The sequence below is a fragment of the Apteryx mantelli genome, chromosome 13 (assembly GCF_036417845.1).
Source record: "Apteryx mantelli isolate bAptMan1 chromosome 13, bAptMan1.hap1, whole genome shotgun sequence".
Lineage (NCBI taxonomy): Eukaryota > Metazoa > Chordata > Aves > Apterygiformes > Apterygidae > Apteryx > Apteryx mantelli.
The window spans coordinates 25,228,178-25,247,481 of NC_089990.1; the positions used below are offsets into that span (position 1 = coordinate 25,228,178).

The following is a 19,304-nucleotide window of genomic DNA, read 5'->3' on the forward strand; positions in this document are numbered from 1 at the left end:
TGTGCAGCCAGGGAACCGGGATCTTCTTCTCAGGAGACAGGACAGAGGGTTCTTGAGGTCGAAGGGGAGGGGGATAAATCTTACAGTCTTTAGAGCATGGAAATAATCTGGGACATCAGCTGCAATTTATATTGCTGCAAGAACAGAAGCAAGAAATCCCTCTTAGAACAGGAGCTGGACAGATTCTTCCAGCCAGTATGGCCTAGCAATCAAGATTGGCGTTTCTTGTGACAGGGTCCTTCTGGGATGCCCTGCGATTCTGCCCATCCTGCTCCCATGGGGCTGCAATATGTGCTGTGCAGTGGCTGAGAATGACCCTCTCAGGATCTGTCTCTGCTTTGCCTGTGGGCACCAGCAAAACAGAGGTGAGGAAAGGCCCTCCTGGGTCTGAGCGCCAGGGAACTGCTGTTCACTCCCACGGTGCAGGGAATGATCAGGCAGCTCTGCCCTCCCGTGCTCCCAGCCCACAGCGCTGCTGAGCTGCCGGCTTCTGCTCCCCATGCTGCTGCCAGGATCAGAGAGCACTCCAAGTGAGCGCGTGAAGCTGCTGCCTGTGACCAGGAAGCCTCCCAGGAAGGATTTCCTGGCAGAGCGACAAGAGAGGAGGCAGCAGGAAAGGAGAGGAGCAACTGGGAGGAAAACAGTGAGTCCAGGCTTGAGGCGAGCTGGGGCTGGGACTGGGGCTGTCCAAGGCAGTGCCCTAGCGAGCATCAGAAATCTGGAACTTAAGACTGTGAAAACTCTTCACACCGTCCAGATTTGTTTATTCTTGCTGTAGTGTGGACCTTTGAGGGGTTATTTTAAAACCACAGCAATTTTTGAACTACTTTCCTCAACAGATGCTGACTTGCCATCCGTTGGAGCTGCCGGGGACCAGCTGGGTGCTCCTTGCAGGTAAACTGTCCCCGAGCTGGGCTCGGTGCTGACGCTGTCGAGTGGGCTCTGAGCCAGATCCTCACCTGGGGTAAACCGGGGGAGTGCCTGTGACTTCTGCGGAGTTTTGCAATTGTGCATGGGCACCTGATCCGTGCAGGCTAGACTTTACACTGGGCAACGTTTCCTCTGAAAAGCTGAAAACAAAAGGAAGGGCGTCTCTGCTTCTCTGTCCAAAGACAGAGGTGCTAGAAGCACCAGAGGAGTTACTCATGGTGCCAAGTCTAAAGTCTTCTGTGGCTAGAATTATACTGTGATTACTGCAAGTAATAACTCATAATTTATCACAGTCATATGTGAATAATCTCATTGCAGTCTTTATATATGCACGGGGATAGCTTGAAGTACAAATGTTTTCAGGATCAGCATCTAAAGCAGAAAGAAAATCCCTTGCAGTACCTCCAGTTTTTCAAATGCTGTGTTATTAGTGAGCTCTATTTGAGTATCTACAAGATGAACTTTGGATACCCTTGAAAAAGGCCAAGTACAATTAAGTACTTTTTCTTATCTTCTGCTAACGGTACTGCTACTGTTCATTATGTTGATAGCATACTGTATAAATAGTGTTCTTCTAGTGGTTGTAAAACTGCTTCTCCTTCCTGCACACCTCTCTCACAGTTTGGGGGATTTCAGGGCACGTAAGTAAAAATTAAGAGCTCTTTTTCAAGGTTACTAGCCTGAGAAATGAAAATGATCAAATGGACTTGATTTGGGGGATTTTTATGCCTGTTTTCTTTCCCACCTTCCCTGCAAAATTGCTAAGAGAAGTAATCGGTCAAAGCAGAAGGGACAATTTCCTAATTGCTTTCCTGAACGGCAGGAGGCAGTGTAAATGCGTGCTTATCAGGGCTAGAATTGAAACACCATGAGGGGAAAGAGTAAATTCAGTCTGCGCAGCTGGCGGGTTTGCGCTGGGCTGAACCAGCTGCCCCAGGGCGGAGGTGACGCACAGCTTGCGTGCTGAGCGTTTCTCCGGTGTTTCGCTGCAGACAGCTGCGCGTCTGGGGCCTGGGTGCTGGAAACATGTTTTCATGACATCACCTTTCTCAGGAGATGTGACTGTGATTGGTGTTGGTCGTCTCAGCAGAGGCTGGGATTGCTGCTGCCGGTCCCCTTGTCTTCTTCAATAAATCTCAGCAGCAATGCTCCTGCACTGGGGTCAGACTAAAAACTTGGAAGTGAAGATGACTTTTAACAAAAATCCCAGCATCTCCTTCAGAGCAGCCTCTGGGAGTCACAGGAATCTTTGTCACACCAGGATTGTCACAGACAAATTAATTGGATCTCTGCTTGGGTAGTTCATAGATAAATGCCCTTTCTTTCATTTCATCTGCCTAAGGCTGGCTCCCTGCTTTGAACTCTTAGACCTCACCTTTTTTTTGAGAATCCGCTTTACAAGCAAGGACTTTAGTAGTTATTTCTGCCCAGCTTTCCTAGAAATTCATGTAGGCCGAGAGATGCCATGGCAGCTCTTTAGTCCAGTCCGGGCTTGGAGCTGCGATCTCTCTGCCGGGCAGATGGCCTGAGCCTCCCCAGGAGTCCTTCCACCCACAACTGCTCATTTTGAAGTCCACAGAGCCGCAGTTACAGCCTGAGTTGCAGCAAACTGCCCTGTGCGCTGGGGAAGCAGCTCCATCCCACCGTGCTGGGAGTGGATGGAGGCTTTCAGCCCCAAACAACACCAGGAATTTGGAATGAGCCATGGAAATTAGGTCAGGATTGGAAAGTCCCTTCTGCGCACAGACTAGGAAATGACACCCAAATACACACACACACACACACACACACACGCACACACACACACAAATGAGAATTAGCCAGTGGCTCACCGAGGAACATGGGCTGAGTTCACAGCACTGCAGGCAAATTCCTCTAAGCACCTTGTGCTGTGTTTAGGCACCTCTCTCAGCTGGCACACAGCAGTGGCACACAGCAATGGCAAGGACTTTGTGAGAGGTTATCACCCATTGACCAAATGGTCCACTTGTGTAACCTTGGCCCAGGCGGTACCACAGCCGGTCTCTCTCGAGCCACGCTGACTTGCTCTGTCTTCCCGGCTTGTCTTCTCTTCCCCTTCCATCTAGGGTTGTTAGTGCCCTTGCAATGGGCTGCAGAAGCAGGAGGACCTCTGGAAAGAAAAGCTGCTGCTGTGGGATCCTCGGTGCTGCTTCCCGTGCCAGATAATGTCACACACGTATACTCCGTGCAGTGGGAATACCTCAACGGCACCGAGTCCCGCTCCATCCTGCAGCACTACAGGGGCTCACAGAACCCAGCTATCCATGCACCTTACGCTGGTCGAGCCATTTTCCATCCATCCAATGGATCTCTCTTTCTGGAAGACGTACAGGAAACTGACAGCGGGATCTACAAAGTGACCGTCAACCTGGGAGAAAGGGAGAGCCTCAAAATCCAGCTGGAAGTCCTCAGTAAGTGGCGGGTATGGGAGGGAAGAGCAAGGTGATGGATACAAGCAGAGCAGTGGTATTTTTTGAGTGTGCATGGACCATTGGCCAGGCCAAGAGTTTTGGTGAAGGGATTTGAGCTAAGTCTAGGGCACTGATCATGCAGAGTTTCCTTGTTTTAACCTGCTGTGCACCAGGGAGAGCTGGTGAAGAGGCTCCAGACCTTTGCCAGGGAGGAAACTCTGTGGTGCTGCCCTGAGAGACCTTCTGGGGCCTGTGGATGTGACAGAGGGCAGAACTCCATCCTGGAAAGGCCATTTTCTCTCTTTTTTTCTACTTCCAGTGCAGGGGACTGAAGGACTGGCAGGATGCTGTGGGTCTGCTGCCTCACACTGGCCACCTGTAGAGTGTACCTCAGGCATCCTTTGCAAGGGGGACTTGGGACAGCTGATGGAGCTACGTCCATCAGCGTGGGCTTTCTGGAGAAGTCGCAAAAAATCTTCCCCTCTGACCATTCTGGCAGCTAAGCCCTCAGGCTGACTAATGGGCTGTTTGCTATTCATAGGTGCCAGGCTCTATCACCGAGATAAGAGTACATTTTAAATAACACATAGGTTTCTCCATAATATCACTCTTGCCACTTCACTTTGCAGGTTAATTTGCTCTGACATTTTCCTTTCCTTGTACTTGCTGCCATAATGTTCTCACCACCCCTGTCTCTATTTCACTGATCAGAAATCTGACTGGGGACTGCATCCTTCTCCTCTCTTTTTCTCATCTCGTGAGAATGAGAATGCCCTGTATTAAGCCAGATGCAAAAAAACGTGGTTCAGCCCTACCACTTCTAGAACAAAAGAAAACAACAGAAGACAGAGCAGTCCTGTATGATGCTGTGCCTGTACTAGATACCTGTCTGCAGGACTGCCCATGGAAAGGTACCTGTGTTTGCACTGTTACAGACTCAAGGACGCTGCAGAGAGAGTTGTGCCCCTGATTCCCACCAGCTCCCCATTGCAGATGCTCCAGGTCCCGTCTGACAGAAGTGTTGGTGTTTCTGTCTGCTTTCCAGAGCCCGTGTCTCACCCTCAACTCCGGAGCAGTGCCCTAGTGGCACAGTCCACTGTCGAGGTGCTCTGTGATGTGGCTGAGGGCAGAGTGGACACCATCGCCTGGAAGAAGGATGGGCAGCCCCTTCCCCCAGACAGAGGTTTCTATCTCTCCAGCAGCATCAGTGTTTTGTACCTGAGGAAGGTGAAGAAGTCGGACTGCGGCTCCTACTCCTGCAACGCCAGCAATGGCATAAGCTGGCAGGAAGCCTCCCTGAATGTGACCATTGCAGGTGATCACTGCTCGGTGTTGGCTCCTGATCTGGGGCTTGTGGTGCGACCTGTGTGGCTAAAATTGCCATCAGAAAACTGCTGCTTCCCGCAAGCTGCCCAGGGAGAGTCAAAGAGACCCCGCTCCCACCACTCTTCCTGCTCTCCATCCCTCCGCAGGGTTCGCTGGGTGATTTGACTCCATTCCTCTGCCTCTATCCCCCAAGGTTTGGCCAGCCCTTCCATGACATGGTGGCCCATGGGTGAGCCCTGGGCTGTTGACAGGAGCTCCCATGCCTCCATTGTAGGATGACTGGCAGCAATTCCCAGTCTTTTCTCGAGGCTGCAGCCTTACAGTGGCTGCCTGGCACAGCGCTGCCAACAAGGCAGCCTGGCTGTCTGGGGTCTTCTTTCTGGCCTCCACTGCACCACCACGACATCTTCCCATCTCCCACCAGCAACGCTTCCCTATCTCCCACCACTTCTGCCTGGCTGCAGGGTGCAGTCCAGCCTGGGCAGGATGGGCAGTGGAAGCCTGGCTGTTCCCTCTTGAAGAAGGTCCTGTGGCCCGGCCAGACTATCGCTGCCCCCATGGCTAGGACGATGGTGGGCAGGACGAGTCCCACGGGATAGTGGCCAAAGTACATGTGGAACCACCCAGGTCTGGACATTTCATGGACCAGAGCCTGCAGCAGCAAGCACTAATTTGGCCACCAGATGGCAAATAAAGCAAGCCTGTCCCAGTGACAGAGGAGCCCCATGGCGCACTATGCTGGTCCTGCTGGTGGCCTGAGTCTTGGCTCCTCTGGATTTTTTCCAGGTCTCTCCCCAGCCTTACAAGATGCCCTGAGGATTGCAGTGGTTGCTGTGGTCTTTGCTGCTGTCTCGGGATGGGGCTTAATTTTTCCTGTCTGCCAATCAGAAAAGCAAAGAATAAGTGAGTCTGCAAGGGAAGGCACTGAAAATGTTTCCCTTGGGAGGGAGGGTGGAAAAACTGATTTTCCTGTGGGAAAAAATGATAGTCAGCTGAATTTCCCCTTCAAGCTGTCTAAACATCTTGCCTCATTCTCATGTATCAGATCTGTACAAGAGTATAGAGAAAATCTTTCCTGGGCTAATTTCTTAATAGGGAAAACTCTCTGATTTTAGTCTATTAGCACTTCCTAGACATTTTTGTTAAACAGAGTTGAGGTGACTGACATTTTTATAGAAAAAGAAGTTTCTCAGGAGTATTTTTATTACAACGCTCCATTTTAATATACTGGAGGAACAGCAGGAGAAAAGGTAGAAATAGTGATACAGGCATATGTACTAAAACTCACCCCAATAAGCACATATTTAATCAGCCCCTTCTTGTCAGCTGGACACATTTCCCCTCTGTCTATGCTGATGCCAAGTCCATAGCACAAAACAGAGCAGGATTACACCAGCCGAGAGCCTCCCCAATCACTCCTGCCAATCTTTGGCTCTCCTGCCTGCGCAGTCCGTAGGAAACAATGTGTCCACACCACTGGGTGCTTGTGCCCTAATGGGACAGCACTGGTCTCATCCCAGCCATGCACCGGGGCTTTTCTGTTTGACAGCTGCAGGTGATTAAACTCTCAGGAAGGAGCCAGCTCTTGGCCACAACCTGCCCGGCACAGCCAGCTGCAGGGAGGCAGATGAATGGCTGCCAAGGGGCTGACGGAGAAAATCAGCATCTCAGCTGTCTCCATCAGCATCTCGGCTGCTGGGGGATCGGGGTGGCATGCCGAGCGGGGCCACCCTGATCACAGTCTGTGTGTTGGCCAAGGAGGTGGAGGAGGAGTGGAAAGACCTCCTGTAAGATGGGGTGCAGAGCCCTTTCCAGCTCCACATGCTGGAGAGTCCTAGGCCCTGGCCAGCATGGGGCCATGTGAAGGTGCAGGGTCAGAAGTGAGTACTGTTGGTGGGCCTGAGCCCCTGAACAGGTGCCTGGTGCCACTGGGGCCTCCATCCTGGGCCCCACTCCCGTCCCAAAGGGGCAGATCTCCTTTCTGACCCACATCACCTCTGCCAGTCCCTGGCAAACGTCCCAGCTACCCCGTGGCATCTGGGGGAGACGGGCTGCATCCTGCTGTGGGCAGCGGAGGGCTGGCACGGGATGTCACGCGTCTCATGGATGTCACTTCAGCACTGCTCTGCATGTTTAGGGGGGGAGCTGTGGCGGTGGCTCAGTGTCTACACCTGTGGGCTGGTGTGCGTCTCCTCTGTCCTGGCAAGCACCACCGGGATCCTCTGGATGCGAGAGGAAGGTAGGAGGTGGGCTGGGGGCAGCTGCATTATGGTGCTATACAGACCCCAGTCCTGACTCCTTTCCCCCACGCAAGGTACAGCATGCAAAAACAATCCCTGCTGTAAAAAAAACGTACAGGGTAAAGGCCTCCTGGGAGAATTAGAGCCTTGTGGGTGTCTGGACGGAAGGTAGTGCCCAAGAGAGGGGAGGTCCCACGACTAAACATGCGAATGGAGCTGCACACTGCCCAGTCCCAGGCAACACGCACCTCCTCCAGCCATGTATGGGTGATGTAAGTTTGTAACAGGGGCCTGGACCATATTGGTTACACACCCACCTGCGCAATTAATACAGTTATCGCCCTTTACAAATGGGGCACATGGGTCTTTCCTAGGTACCTGAAACAGAGAATTGCAGAAGAGCATCTAAAATGATCAAGGGATAGAGTGACTGCTTGCTAAGAGAGACTGAAAAGATGGACTCTTCCATTTGGAAAGGCAAGGGTGGGAAAGGGATATGATTGACATCTACAAAACCATGAAGGTAGTAAATAGGGCAAATGTAGAGCTGGTATTGACCCTTGCGCTGTTTTCTTTCAGGCCCATCTATTGCCTTCATACTGCCCGAGATCCTCCTTATGTATGTAGTTGTGGTAACATTCCTGGTCTCTGCCACCGTGACATTCCAGCCTGAAAAACTCATCTATCTCAAAAGCAAAACAGGTGAGCAGTTCTACTGAGGATGGCAGGGATGGAGTCAAAACTGGCTGATGGGGTTTTTATTTTGCCAAAAATCTCACCCTTAATTTTTTTAATGAAAACTTTATTTTTCCTTCTGCTGTAATTCATCCTGTCCCAAAGTTGTCAGATCACTAAAAAGTGCCCAAAACACAGTCTTGTTGACAGCTTCAGTTCATAAAAAGCATAGCTGAGCTCTGGAGCAGTGAAAAAGTCAGCTGTAAATCACAAGTGGGTACATCTCCCCATGGACCATGGGCCAGACCAGCTCTATGTACGCTGCATGTGCCTAGTAACACACAGTAATGCCATGTTGTCTTCTTTCACTCATCAGTACAGCGCACGATGGGCTACGCTGCTCCCGGAGGGGTGGTTTCAGTGGTGCTGACTACCAGTTTCCTGATAAAGAATATCTACCATCGCCACGGTGAGAAGAGATTATCTAGGGGTCTGCATTTAGACCACCAAGGTCTGGCAAGCCCTAAAGGGTTTGTCATACTGAGACTAAAACTCATCCGTGATTTACACACTCCCTATATCTCTTTGAATCTGCCATTCAGCATTAGATCTGCTCCCTCCAAAAAAAAAAAAAATCTCCCAGACTGGGGCTTTCAGGGGGATGAAAGAAGGCTCCCAGGGAAAATTCCCCAGTTGTCACATGTTCCTTTGAAACCTTTGCGAAAGGACATCTAGTTTTGATCACCTTTGATCACGGTTCGTGCACTTTTTGACACAGACAGTTTAGCTTTCTATTTCTCTCTTTCTGGTTTGGACCAAGTTTCGTGCTGTCATTTTGTCTGTTTGAATGACAGAACAAGGTTGCATGGAGTTTGTGGATGTGACCACCCTCGCGGTTAGCACAGCTGCGGTGTCCGCCCTCCCAATCCTCGCAATCTTCCTGCGCTGTAAGTGTCCCTGTTCCTTAATTTCCCTGAGCCTCTGAGTGCCTGGTGTTCAGTAACGTAGAATCCCTCTCTCCCCACATAATCAAGTGACAATGTGAATTATTTCAAACTCATTTGTTTGGCCTTTGTTAAGACCTTAGGACCCAAAGGCCTCTCCAGTTACCATTTCCCTTCCCCAGTGAACTTCGGACACCATTCCCCAATACAACATCCTATACCGTGCGCTTGGTGCCTCTCATACGCTTTTTCCTGATGCCTGGGAACAGACTTGTTGTTTTGCAGATCATAGAACTCAGGGATGTCAGATAGAGGAACAACTCCAGCTGGCTGGACGAGCACAGGTAAATCTCTTATTGTCTTGTTCCGTGTAAATTTAGACTGTCTTGAAGTGAAAACAGTGGGGTATGTGACCTAGTCTGTGCCTTGTTTTAAGTCACAGACCCAAAGAAAGATGAGGTCCAGCGCGGCCCTCCCAGTACCTCGCTTCATCCTCAGCCTGAAGGGCTGGTTCTGGCAGAGATCCCCATTCAGCAAAGTGCCTGAGCACCTGCTCAAGTCTCTCCACAAAGCTCTTGCTCAAGAATTAAGCACTAACCCTTTTAAACCCTAATTCCTGCTGATTTTTTCCAAGCACTTTGGCTTTCAGTGGTGCTGCGGATGAGGCTTAGCCAATGTGCGAGCGTCATGGGAGAGCCCTGGGGCACATCCCACTCTTGTCCCAGCCTCAGCAACAGCACCTCAGCTACTCTTTGCCACAGTCAAAACAGCCTTGGGCAAGGACAACTGAAGAGGAACAAGTATCAGAGCCATGGCCATTTGTAGCATCTCAATACAGCTGTGGGCCGTGCAATGGGTGGGCACAGAGAGAGGCCGCTGCAGCTCTCATCTTGCCTCTGCCTAATGTAGGAGGTGATTAGCACTGTGCCTCTACGCCCCTTTCCCTCGACACAGCAGGCATGATGCTACAGCTCCACGGCACGGGCCGCTGGGATCTCCGGGGCACCCAGCTCTCCGAGGTTATCCAACACGCCATCACCAGCACATATTTGGCTGGTCATACATGTAGCTCAGGGGCTCTGAGAGATGTCAATGGAGCCGGAGGAGAGCTGTGAGGCTGCCAGAGGGCAAAGTGCTCTCATTTAAGGACTGGACTGCAATCTGGCTCTCTGGTTTTGTGCAAGGTGTGGCAGTGACTCAGTCAGTGTCTCCATCCCTATTTATAAGCCAAACCCCGCGTCAGGTGGAATGGAATGACCTTGACAAGATGAAGAGCTTGGGGTCTTTGGCTAGCATGTGGGGCCTGGGGATGCTGAGAGCTGCAGGGCGTTGTGACGTACAGCTGGGAGATGCAGACTTTTAGCAGGTTATCTTATCAAAATAACAGGACTGTTAGCAGCTGGCCAAATGCCAGCTCTCTTGCCCTGGGCAGATCTGAATGCATAGTAATAGAGCCAACAGAACACCTCCAGGAACAGCATGAGCCCAGGGTCAGTCCCGCACAGGGCTGCCAATGTGCGACTCCAGTGATGCTCAACATATCCCACTGCCTCTTCCTTCCAGGCTCTTTCAAATGGCTCTGGCCATCATCAAGGATCCTGTTTCTACCCATTAGAGGCTGGAGGTATTTCTCATCTGGCTGAGTGACTCCAAACATCCTCCCAGGTCGATGCTTAGTGAATCTGTAGCTGTCTGGGTTTCACTGGGCTGAGCCTCTTACATACCGGTAATAAATGGCAATTAAACAAGTCCACTCCTGCCTTTCTTTTTTCACATTGAGAGTTCAATTTCCCATTTTCCATTTTTATCCCTCTAAAACCAGGTGCATTTAAAAATAAGGAAGTAGCTGAAACACTCTTTCATTAGTTTCTTGCAATAATGAGGCTGCATCTTTTTTTAAACATAGGTGGGCAACCAAATGTGTTCACCTCACCCCTTCCCGCTGCCAGGTAGGGCTATGCCCACCTGCTTGCTACCTGGTGCACAGATGATTTCAGTGCATGTTGGGTCAGGCTTTATAGACCCTAATCCTTACGTCTATGTGCTGGCCATTCCCCCTTAACCCATGCCCAACAAAACCCCCTTGTTGCCTGTCCTGGGCCTGGCCTATCAAAGAGGGTCACACTATTTCGCTACCCCAAATGGGGCCTTTCCTCCCTTCCTCCATTCTCACCCACAGCCCAGATAACTCACCCCCTCTGCAAATGGGGCAATGTCTCCGGAGGCCAGAGGACCACTGTCCTCCCTGAGAGCTTGGGGCAGGCAGCCAGCAGCACCACCCACGTCCAGCTCCCTTCTGCTGACGACTCTGCTTCCAACGACATGACGTGATGTTAGCATGCTCTTTAATGTACTTGATTAAATGTAAATATCTCTGTACAAGCAGCAATCCTGTGTCCAGGAGTGTTGGCAGTTGCTCCGAGGCTCCCTGCTTGGGTTTCTTGCCCTTGCATCGCTGCCCATAAGGGAAGGCACTTGTTGCTTCCTCCTCTGGGAAGCGGAATGAGGGCTCCAGCTCTGGCATGTTTCAAGTAGACGACGACTGCTTTGTTCCTCGGTGTTCCTTCGGAGAGGCCAGGATACGGATGCTATGTATGCAGAGACTGTCCTCCTGCCCGCGGTTTGGGGCAGCGCTGGCTCTGGGAAGGGGCGGTCTCATCTCTTGCGATCAGCAGGAGTCTGAATTGTCATTAACATTTTATGCAGTCTTCCCTCTCAGTTCTTCCTGCCTGAACAGACAGCCTCACCTCTGCTCCTCAGCCTCCCCACTGCATAGGGAAACAACAGCTCCTGGGCCTGTGTTACCAAATCCATGGGAAAAATCTGTTAACTTCTGTGGGAACGGTCCTTTATATGGACCCCTCTCCAAAAACCTAACTTAAGACAAGCATGCAACTGAATATCAGAAAGTAAAGAAGATGGCGCCATAAAGAAAAATGTCCACTAAAATCAAGAAGTTGAGGGTAGACTCTGAGCTGCCTGTGGTTTTATCCCCATGCAGTGAAACTGGGCTGGTTTTATCCGTTCACATATAGGGAAACTGCAACTCGTAAGTTACTTTCAGGCTGAGTCTTCAGAATTCAGTGAGGTCAAGGACCGTTAAACTGTGAGAGATCACAGAGCTCATTGCAGCTTTTAGTTTCAATTAATCATGTGAATCTGTGGGCAGTAGTGAGTAGAAGGAGGAAGAGGAACTCACAGACAGAGTGTAGCAAATAGATAAGCTGGTCTTAGCCACGATGCCCTCCTCCCATCAGCAATTTCAGAACCCAGTAACGGGCAGTTTAAAATACCCGTTGCTTAATTTCAGGGGAGGCACTAGCCCCCATAGAGGAATGCTTGTGCCAAGGCAATATTCTGCTTCTTGCCAGAATCTGAGCACTACCTGCTCTGCTGTACAAGAGACTGCAATGGTCTTAGAGGTAAGGAGTAAGAATACACCCATTTCTATGGCATTTAAGGTGTCCTCCCAGTCCCCCCTTAGGCATTCCTGCTAAGGTAACTGAGCATCTGCGGTACTGCATGCAGGAAACCTGACAGCCAGCCCAGGGGGAAGGGGACATGAATCAGACTGATGTTTCATTAATGAGATTTGTAAAGGGAATTTTGTCCCCCACCCTTACAACCCCCTTACAACCACAAAGTCACAAGAATCTCTAGTTGGTAATTGATGGAAAAAGCTTAGCTGGGGGACATGGACTATGTATGTTTATCTCTCTCCCTATCAAAGAGCCTTATGCCTGACTTCCCTGTTGCCCTGGTAGCAACTGAGAACATGAATTACTTACTGACTTTGTATTTGCTTAGCTTTTGTTAGCTGGGTCTTTGTTGTCTCCATTAAGGTAAAAAAAAAAAAAAAAGTGATAAAAGTGATTTAGTCTAGCAGGCTAAACAGTCAAAGATATGCTGTGGAGGCCAGATCTGATGGCTTACCAAGAGCAGTGTTTGCTTGAGATGGAGGCCAGGTTGCTCTATAAAAAGGGAGCATCTTTTTGGGTGAGGAGAGATGAGCATGGAGATGATAAAAAGCATAATTAAAGGAGGAGCTGGGGGAGGATTCCCCCAGCAAGGGGCCTGTGTTTGGGTAAGTCACAGTGTACAGCAGAGGTAGTTTGTGGTTCTGAGACACAAAGCTCTGCCTTGGTGAAACCAAAATGCCTGAAGTGGAAGAAACTGGGAGGTGGAAGCCCCCTGACAGTGCCTCTGAAGATGTACTTGGACATCTTTAAATGTCCTCCTGGGGAGCAACACAAGCAACACAAAGCAGATATCTCCATGGCAAAAATGCATCAAGCTGGTTCTCATGGGGGACTTCAACCACCCTGATATCTGCTGGAAAGACAACACAGCAAGGCATGAACAGTCCAGGAGATTCCTGCAGAGCACTGATGATAACTTTTCAACACAGGTGGTGGAGGAGCCAACGAGGAGAGGTGAGTGCAGCTAACAGAGCAGCGAACAGACGCAGCAGTTTGCGCAGCAGCGTCTGGGCTCTGCTTAGAACTTTTGAGGACCTTGTTGGAAGTTCTGGGGGCTTTCTGGGGACCCCTGAGGAACTAGAAGGTGATTGCTGTGAACAGGAAAGGGGAGCTAGGCAAGGACAACTGCAGGAGGCCTTAACTTCTCCTGGGAGAAGCTCTAGCTAGGTGTAGCTGCTGCTAACGAGCTCTCTTGGTTGCCCCTGACCAGAGGGAGTTGGGGCCTTTGATCCAGGTGGCCCTTGATTAGGGTGGGTCAAGCTCCCTGGGAGTCAGTGCTGGGGAGAGGCCTATATAAGAGCCAGGCCGAGAGTGCAGCTCCCAGAGGCAGTGAACAGAGGCAGCAGTTTGCACAGCAGTTTGTGCAGAAGGGTGTAAGAAGGCACCTTTGTTTCCAATCCCAGCAATGTACGCTTCTTCAAGTATGGTCATGACATGCCACAGAGCACGTTCCCCAGTAGCTGTTGGAGTCACTGTGTTGGCTGTGTTAGGGGCTTGGACCCAGACAGACCCTCTGACAGCTGATGCGGCTCTCCAGGTCTCAGGCTGCAGGGAGTGCTTGGGGCCTCTCCGGGAGGCCTGGGCTGACAGTCAGGTCTCCTGCAGGAGGTGTGCTGCTGTTGGCGAGTTGCGTCATCAGGTAAGGGAGTTACAGGAGGAAGTCAGTAGGCTGCATAGCATCTGAGAGGATGAGCAGGAGATAGGGTATTCTTGGAGACTGTACAGCTCCAGGAGTCCCAACCCCCCACAGCAGTGGAGTTGCTGGAAGGCTCTGTGCTGTGTGAAACAGTATGTAACACCATAGAAGAAGGCTGGAAACTGGTCACTTCTCGTAGGAGAAGAAAGGCTCCTACTCTTCCTGAAGACTTACAAGTAAGGAACAGGTTTAGTGCCCTCCAGGATGAGGAGGAGCTGGACATGGCTGCAAGGGAAGCAACTGGGACAACAGACCCTGTGCCTTGTGGGAACATTGGGAAGAAGTGGCGAGTGATTCTTGTGGGTGACTCCCTGGTGCAGGGGATGGAGGCACCTATCTGCTGACCTGATCTCTTGTCCAGAGAGGTTTGTTGCCGGCCAGGGGCTTGCGTACAAGATGTCATACAAAGACTGCCAAGGCTTGTCCGCTCATCAGACTGTTACCCTCTGCTGCTCTTCCATGTGGGCACTAATGATACCAAGGGAAAACTGGAAACCATCTAACAGGATTTCAGAGCTCTGGGGATGGTGGTCAAGGGTCTGGGAGCCCAGGTCATTTTCTCCTCAATCCTGCCAGTGAGGGGGATGGATGGGAGGAGGAGGAGATGGATTTTCCAAGTTAACAACTGGCTGCACCGCTGGTGTTGGCAACAGGGTTTTGGTTTCTACAATCGTGGGACCCTGTTTGAAGATCGACAACTGATGGTGAGAGATGGGATCCACCTCACTAAGCAGGGCACACGTGTCTTTGTCAACAGGTTGGCCAGCCTGGTAAGGAGGGCTTTAAACTAGGAAAGATGGGGGAAGGGGAGAGTTATAGTGCCGGGGTAGTTGGCAAAATGCGGCTCAAGTTGGGATGCCTCCAGCGGGTGGGTGCAGCCAGGGAAGTGCGCACAGGACATGGCTATGGAGGATCCTCTTGCATCCCTCCTGGGAAACCTGCATGCTCGATCACCTCTCTGAAATGCCTGTACACCAATGCATGCAGCATGGGGAACAAACAGGAAGAACTAGAGATATGTGTGCGGTCGCAGGGCCATGATCTCATTGCCATTACAGAGACATGGTGGGATAGCTCGCATGACTGGAGTGCTGTCATGGATGGCTACATGCTTTTTAGGAAAGACAGGCCAGGAAAGCGAGGTGGTGGAGTTGCTCTTTATGTGAGAAAGCAACTGGAATGTATTGAGCTGTGCCTAGGGGTGGATGAAGAACGAGTCAAGAGCTTATGGGTAAGGATTAAAAGGGCAGGCTAGCATGGGTGACACTGTTGTGGGAGTTTACTACAGGCCACCTGATCAGGAAGAGGAAGTCGATGAGGCCTTCTGCAGACAACTGGAAGTAGCCTCACGATCACAGGGCCTGGTTCTCATGGGAAACTTCAACCACCCTGATATCTGCTGGAGAGACAACACAGCTAGGCACAGTCCAGGAGGTTCTCGCAGAGCACTGATGATAACTTTTTGACACAGGTGGTGGAGGAGCCAACAAGGAGAGGTGTACTGCTGGACCTTGTACTAACAAGCTGTGGGATCAAGAGAGAATTCAGGGAGAAAGATAAGGGGGCACAAAGGAAAAAACAGTACATGGCAGCCAAAACACACCACCCTTTTGCAACATGAGTAACAAACTAGCTGGTGAAGGCCAGACAGTTTGTTCCAGCTGCACGGCAGAGGAGGGAGTGATATGGAGGTATCATGGCCTGCCCCTGACCACAAAGGGTTGCATCCCGAAAAAATAATTGCTGCTCATGGACTAACTGTTGACCTATAGTACCCCTAGCCTCATTATCCCTGCTTACCATATTAAAAAACACACCCTTTGCTGCATAATGATATGTAAATAAGGGGAGCATACCCCCAACAACCGCGCAAATGGCAATCTGGCCAATGAAGTATGTCTGCCGTGCTTCCACATCCCACCTTCAGCAACTAGAAAACAGAGGAGAGCTCACCAAAGTTTTTGGAAGGGAAGAAAACTGAACCCCCCGACCTGTTCACCGGAGACTGCTGAGGAGCGAGCCTCCTTCTCCCCTCCCCCAAACAGGGACGCCTCTTTGGTAAGACTTGTGCCTCCAACAAACGTCGGACGTTACCTGGGAAAATACATTATTAATTATTGAAAGCGCTTAATTGTTAGTTTGAGCTCATAGAAAGAAAATTTGTAGCAGCAAGTGCATTTATCAATGACAATTCCAAACCTGTTGTATCTGTCACTTTAATAAAATCTTATTCTTTTTTACTTTGCGAAACTGACTCAGGGAAAGTCCTCAAACAGGGGGCTCTGGCAGGCAAACATAAATTATAAAGATAAGGAAGGGCCTTCCGTCCCTCCCTTTCATGCGACACAAGCAAAGAAGGACTGGTTGGAGATGTGAAGGTCAGGGGCAGCCTTGGCTGCAGTGACCATGAGATCATGGAGTTCAGGATCCTGCAGGGAGGAGGCAGGGCACTAAGTAGGATCGCAACCCTGGACTTCAGGAGAGCAAACTTTGGCCTCTTCAAGGACCTACTTGGAGGAATCCCATGGGTTAGGGCCCTAGAAGGAAGGGGGGTCCAAGAGAGTCGGTTAATATTCAAGCATCACCTCCTCCAAGCTCAAGATCAGTGCATCCCTTGGAGTAAGAAGTCAAGCAAAGGAGGCAGGAGAGCTGCATGGATGAGCAAGGAGCTCCTGGCAAAACTCAACCAGAAGAAGGAAGTATACAGAAAGTGGAAAGGGGGACAGGCCACTTGGGAGGAGTATGGAAACGTTGTCCGAGTATGCAGGGATGTGACAAGGAAGGCTAAGGCCGGTTTGGAATTAAATCTGGCAAGAGATGTCAAGGACAACAAGAAGGGCTTCTTCAAAGACATCAGTAGCAAGAGGAAGACTAGGGAAAATGTGGGCCCTTTGCTGAACGGGATGGGTGCCCTGGTGACGGAGGATGCAGAGAAGGCAGTTACTGAATGCCTCCTTTGCTTCAGTCTTTACTGCTCAGGCCAGCCCTCAGGAACCCCAGAGCCTGGAGGCAAGAGAGAAAGTCTGGAGAAAGGAAGACTTTCCCTTGGTGGAGGAGGAGTGGGTTAGAGATCATTTAAGCAAACTTGACACCCACAAATCCATGGGCCCTGATGGGATGCACCCACGAGTGCTGAGGGAGCTGGCGGACATTATTGCTAAGCCACTCTCCATCATCTTTGAAAAGTCATGGAGAACAGGAGAGGTGCCCGAGGACTGGGAGAAAGCCAATGTCACCCCAGTCTTCAAAAAGGGCAAGAAGGAGGACCCAGGGAACTACAGGCCAGTCAGCCTCACCTGCATCCCTGGAAAGGTGATGGAGCAGCTCATCCTGGAAGCCATCTCCATGCATGTGGAGGAAAAGAAGGTGATCAGGAGTAGTCAGCATGGCTTCACCAAGGGGAAATCATGCCTAACCAATCTGATAGCCTTCTATGATGGAATGACTGGCTGGGTAGATGAGGGGAGAGCAGTGGATGTTGTCTACCTAGACTTCAGCAAGGCTTTTGACACTGTCTCCCATAACATCCTCATAGGTAAGCTCAGGAAGTGTGGGTTAAATGAGTGGACAGTGAGGTGGCTTGAGAACTGGCTGAATGGCAGAGCTCAGAGGGTTGTGCTCCACTGATGTGGAGAGTCTAGTTGTAGGCCTGTAGCTAGCGTCGCCACCCCAGGGGTCAGTACTGGGTCCAGTCTTGTTCAACTTATTCATCAGTGACCTGCATGAAGGGACAGAGTGCACCCTCAGCAAGTTTGCTGATGATACAAAACTGGGAGGAGTGGCTGATACACCAGAGGGCTGTGCTGCCATTCAAAGAGACTTGGACAGGCTGGAGAGGTGGGCAGAGAGGAACCTCATGAAGTTGAACAAAGGCAAGTGCAGGGTCCTGCACCTGGGGAGGAATAACCCCATGCACCAGTACAGGTTGGGGGGCTGGAAAGCAGCTCTGCGGAGAAGGACCTGGGAGTGCTGGTGGACACCAGGTTGACCATGAGGCAGCAATGTGCCCTTGTGGCCAAGAAGGCCAATGGTATCCTGGGGTGCATCAGGAAGAGTGTTGCCAGCAGGGCAAGGGAGGTGATCCTCCCCCTCTACTCAGCCCTGCTGAGGCCACTCCTGGAGTACTCTGTGCAGTTCTGGGCTCCCCCACACAAGAGGGATGTGGCACTACTGGAGCAAGTCCAGCGAAGGGCTACAAAGATGATCAGGGGACTGGAACATCTCTCTTATGAGAAAAGGCTGAGAGAGTTCGGCTTGTTTTGCCTGGAGAAGAGAAGACTGAGGGGAGATATCTAAATATCTAAAGGGAGGGTGTCAAGAGGATGGGGTCAGACTCTTTTCAGTGGTGCCCAGCAACAGGACGCGAGGCAATGGGCACAAACTGAAACACAGACAGTTCCATCTGAACATGGGAAAAAAATTCTTCACTGTGAGGGTGACAGAGCACTGGACCAGGTTGCCCAGAGAGGTTGTGGAGTCTCCTTCTCTGGACATATTCAAAACCCGCCTGGACGCGATCCTGTGCAACGTGCTCTAGGTGACCCTGCTTGAGCAGGGGGGTTGGACTAGATGATCTCCAGAGGTCCCTTCCAACCTCAACCATTCTGTGATTCTGTGAAGCTGGCACAGGCACTAAAGTGGCAACTGTGGTCTTAACTGCCAACTCCACCTTGAGACCAAAAGAAGGGATGATTTGTCTGAAAGCTTATATAATTTTTCCGACACCTAACGGAAAGGTATTGCCTCCTGTGGACAAACACTCAGGAACAAAGCTCTTGTTGCTAAGCACAGAATGAAGTGCAAACATCTGCCGCTGGAAGAGAGAATGATACTGGTAAAGGAGGAGAAAGATAGAGATGCGTGAGTGTATAATGTGTGTGGATACTACTGCTCCCACAAAAGGGCTGAGATATAATCCCAGCTCAGGTGCTGCTGAACCTTGGTTTGTCATCTTGGTTTGTCAATAGATGTGAGGCACATGGAGAATCTGGACTGTGATAGGTGATAATTTGTTACATCAACTCGTGAAGTGATTTTACCATGAAACTAGGCACTAAGTACGGGCTATCAACTCGTGAAGTGATTTTACCATGAAACTAGGTGCTAAGTACGGGCTATCACCACAATGATTGTACTGAGCCAGCAGAGCGATATTGTATTGTGAAATGTATGCGCGCGACCTGAAGGGCACCACGTACAACGCAGAGGAAGACCCCAGCTTTCATCCCGACCCCCCCCAGCAACAGCCGGCGCAACCACAGAAGTTACATGCATATAAGGGGACTGTGAGCGGGGGATTGCGCGCGCCGTTGGTGGAGCAGGAGACTCCCCGGCCGCCCAGCGCTGTTTTGCTTACTTGTGACTTGCTCAATTATTCTATTAAATTGGAATTTATGCAACCTGGCCCGAGTGGTTGTCAATTTGTTGCGTTTACCTATAACATGGACCATCACCCTCAGCTTTCTCACCTCAAACCACCTTTCCCCAGGAGCACTTTTAGGGGCACCCCGACAGGGTGGTGATCTCCCTCCTGCTCATCCGGTGCGGAGGACGGCCTCCCCGACACACCAGCCATGATGCTC

At 50.8% G+C, this 19,304-nt stretch overlaps 1 protein-coding gene across 1 annotated transcript; it reads left to right on the forward strand.

Annotated features, from left to right (window-relative positions):
* Positions 1–819: 819 nt before the first annotated feature.
* Positions 820–10,296, forward strand: LOC106496741 (uncharacterized). Its single transcript, XM_067304128.1, has 10 exons — positions 820–894; positions 3,018–3,362; positions 4,408–4,677; positions 5,475–5,591; positions 6,826–6,927; positions 7,508–7,630; positions 7,980–8,072; positions 8,458–8,550; positions 8,833–8,891; positions 10,111–10,296. The coding sequence occupies exons 1-10, from the start codon at positions 840–842 to the stop codon at positions 10,192–10,194; spliced, it is 1,341 nt and encodes a 446-aa protein (XP_067160229.1). The 5' UTR covers positions 820–839; the 3' UTR covers positions 10,195–10,296.
* The last annotated feature ends 9,008 nt before the right edge of the window (positions 10,297–19,304 follow it).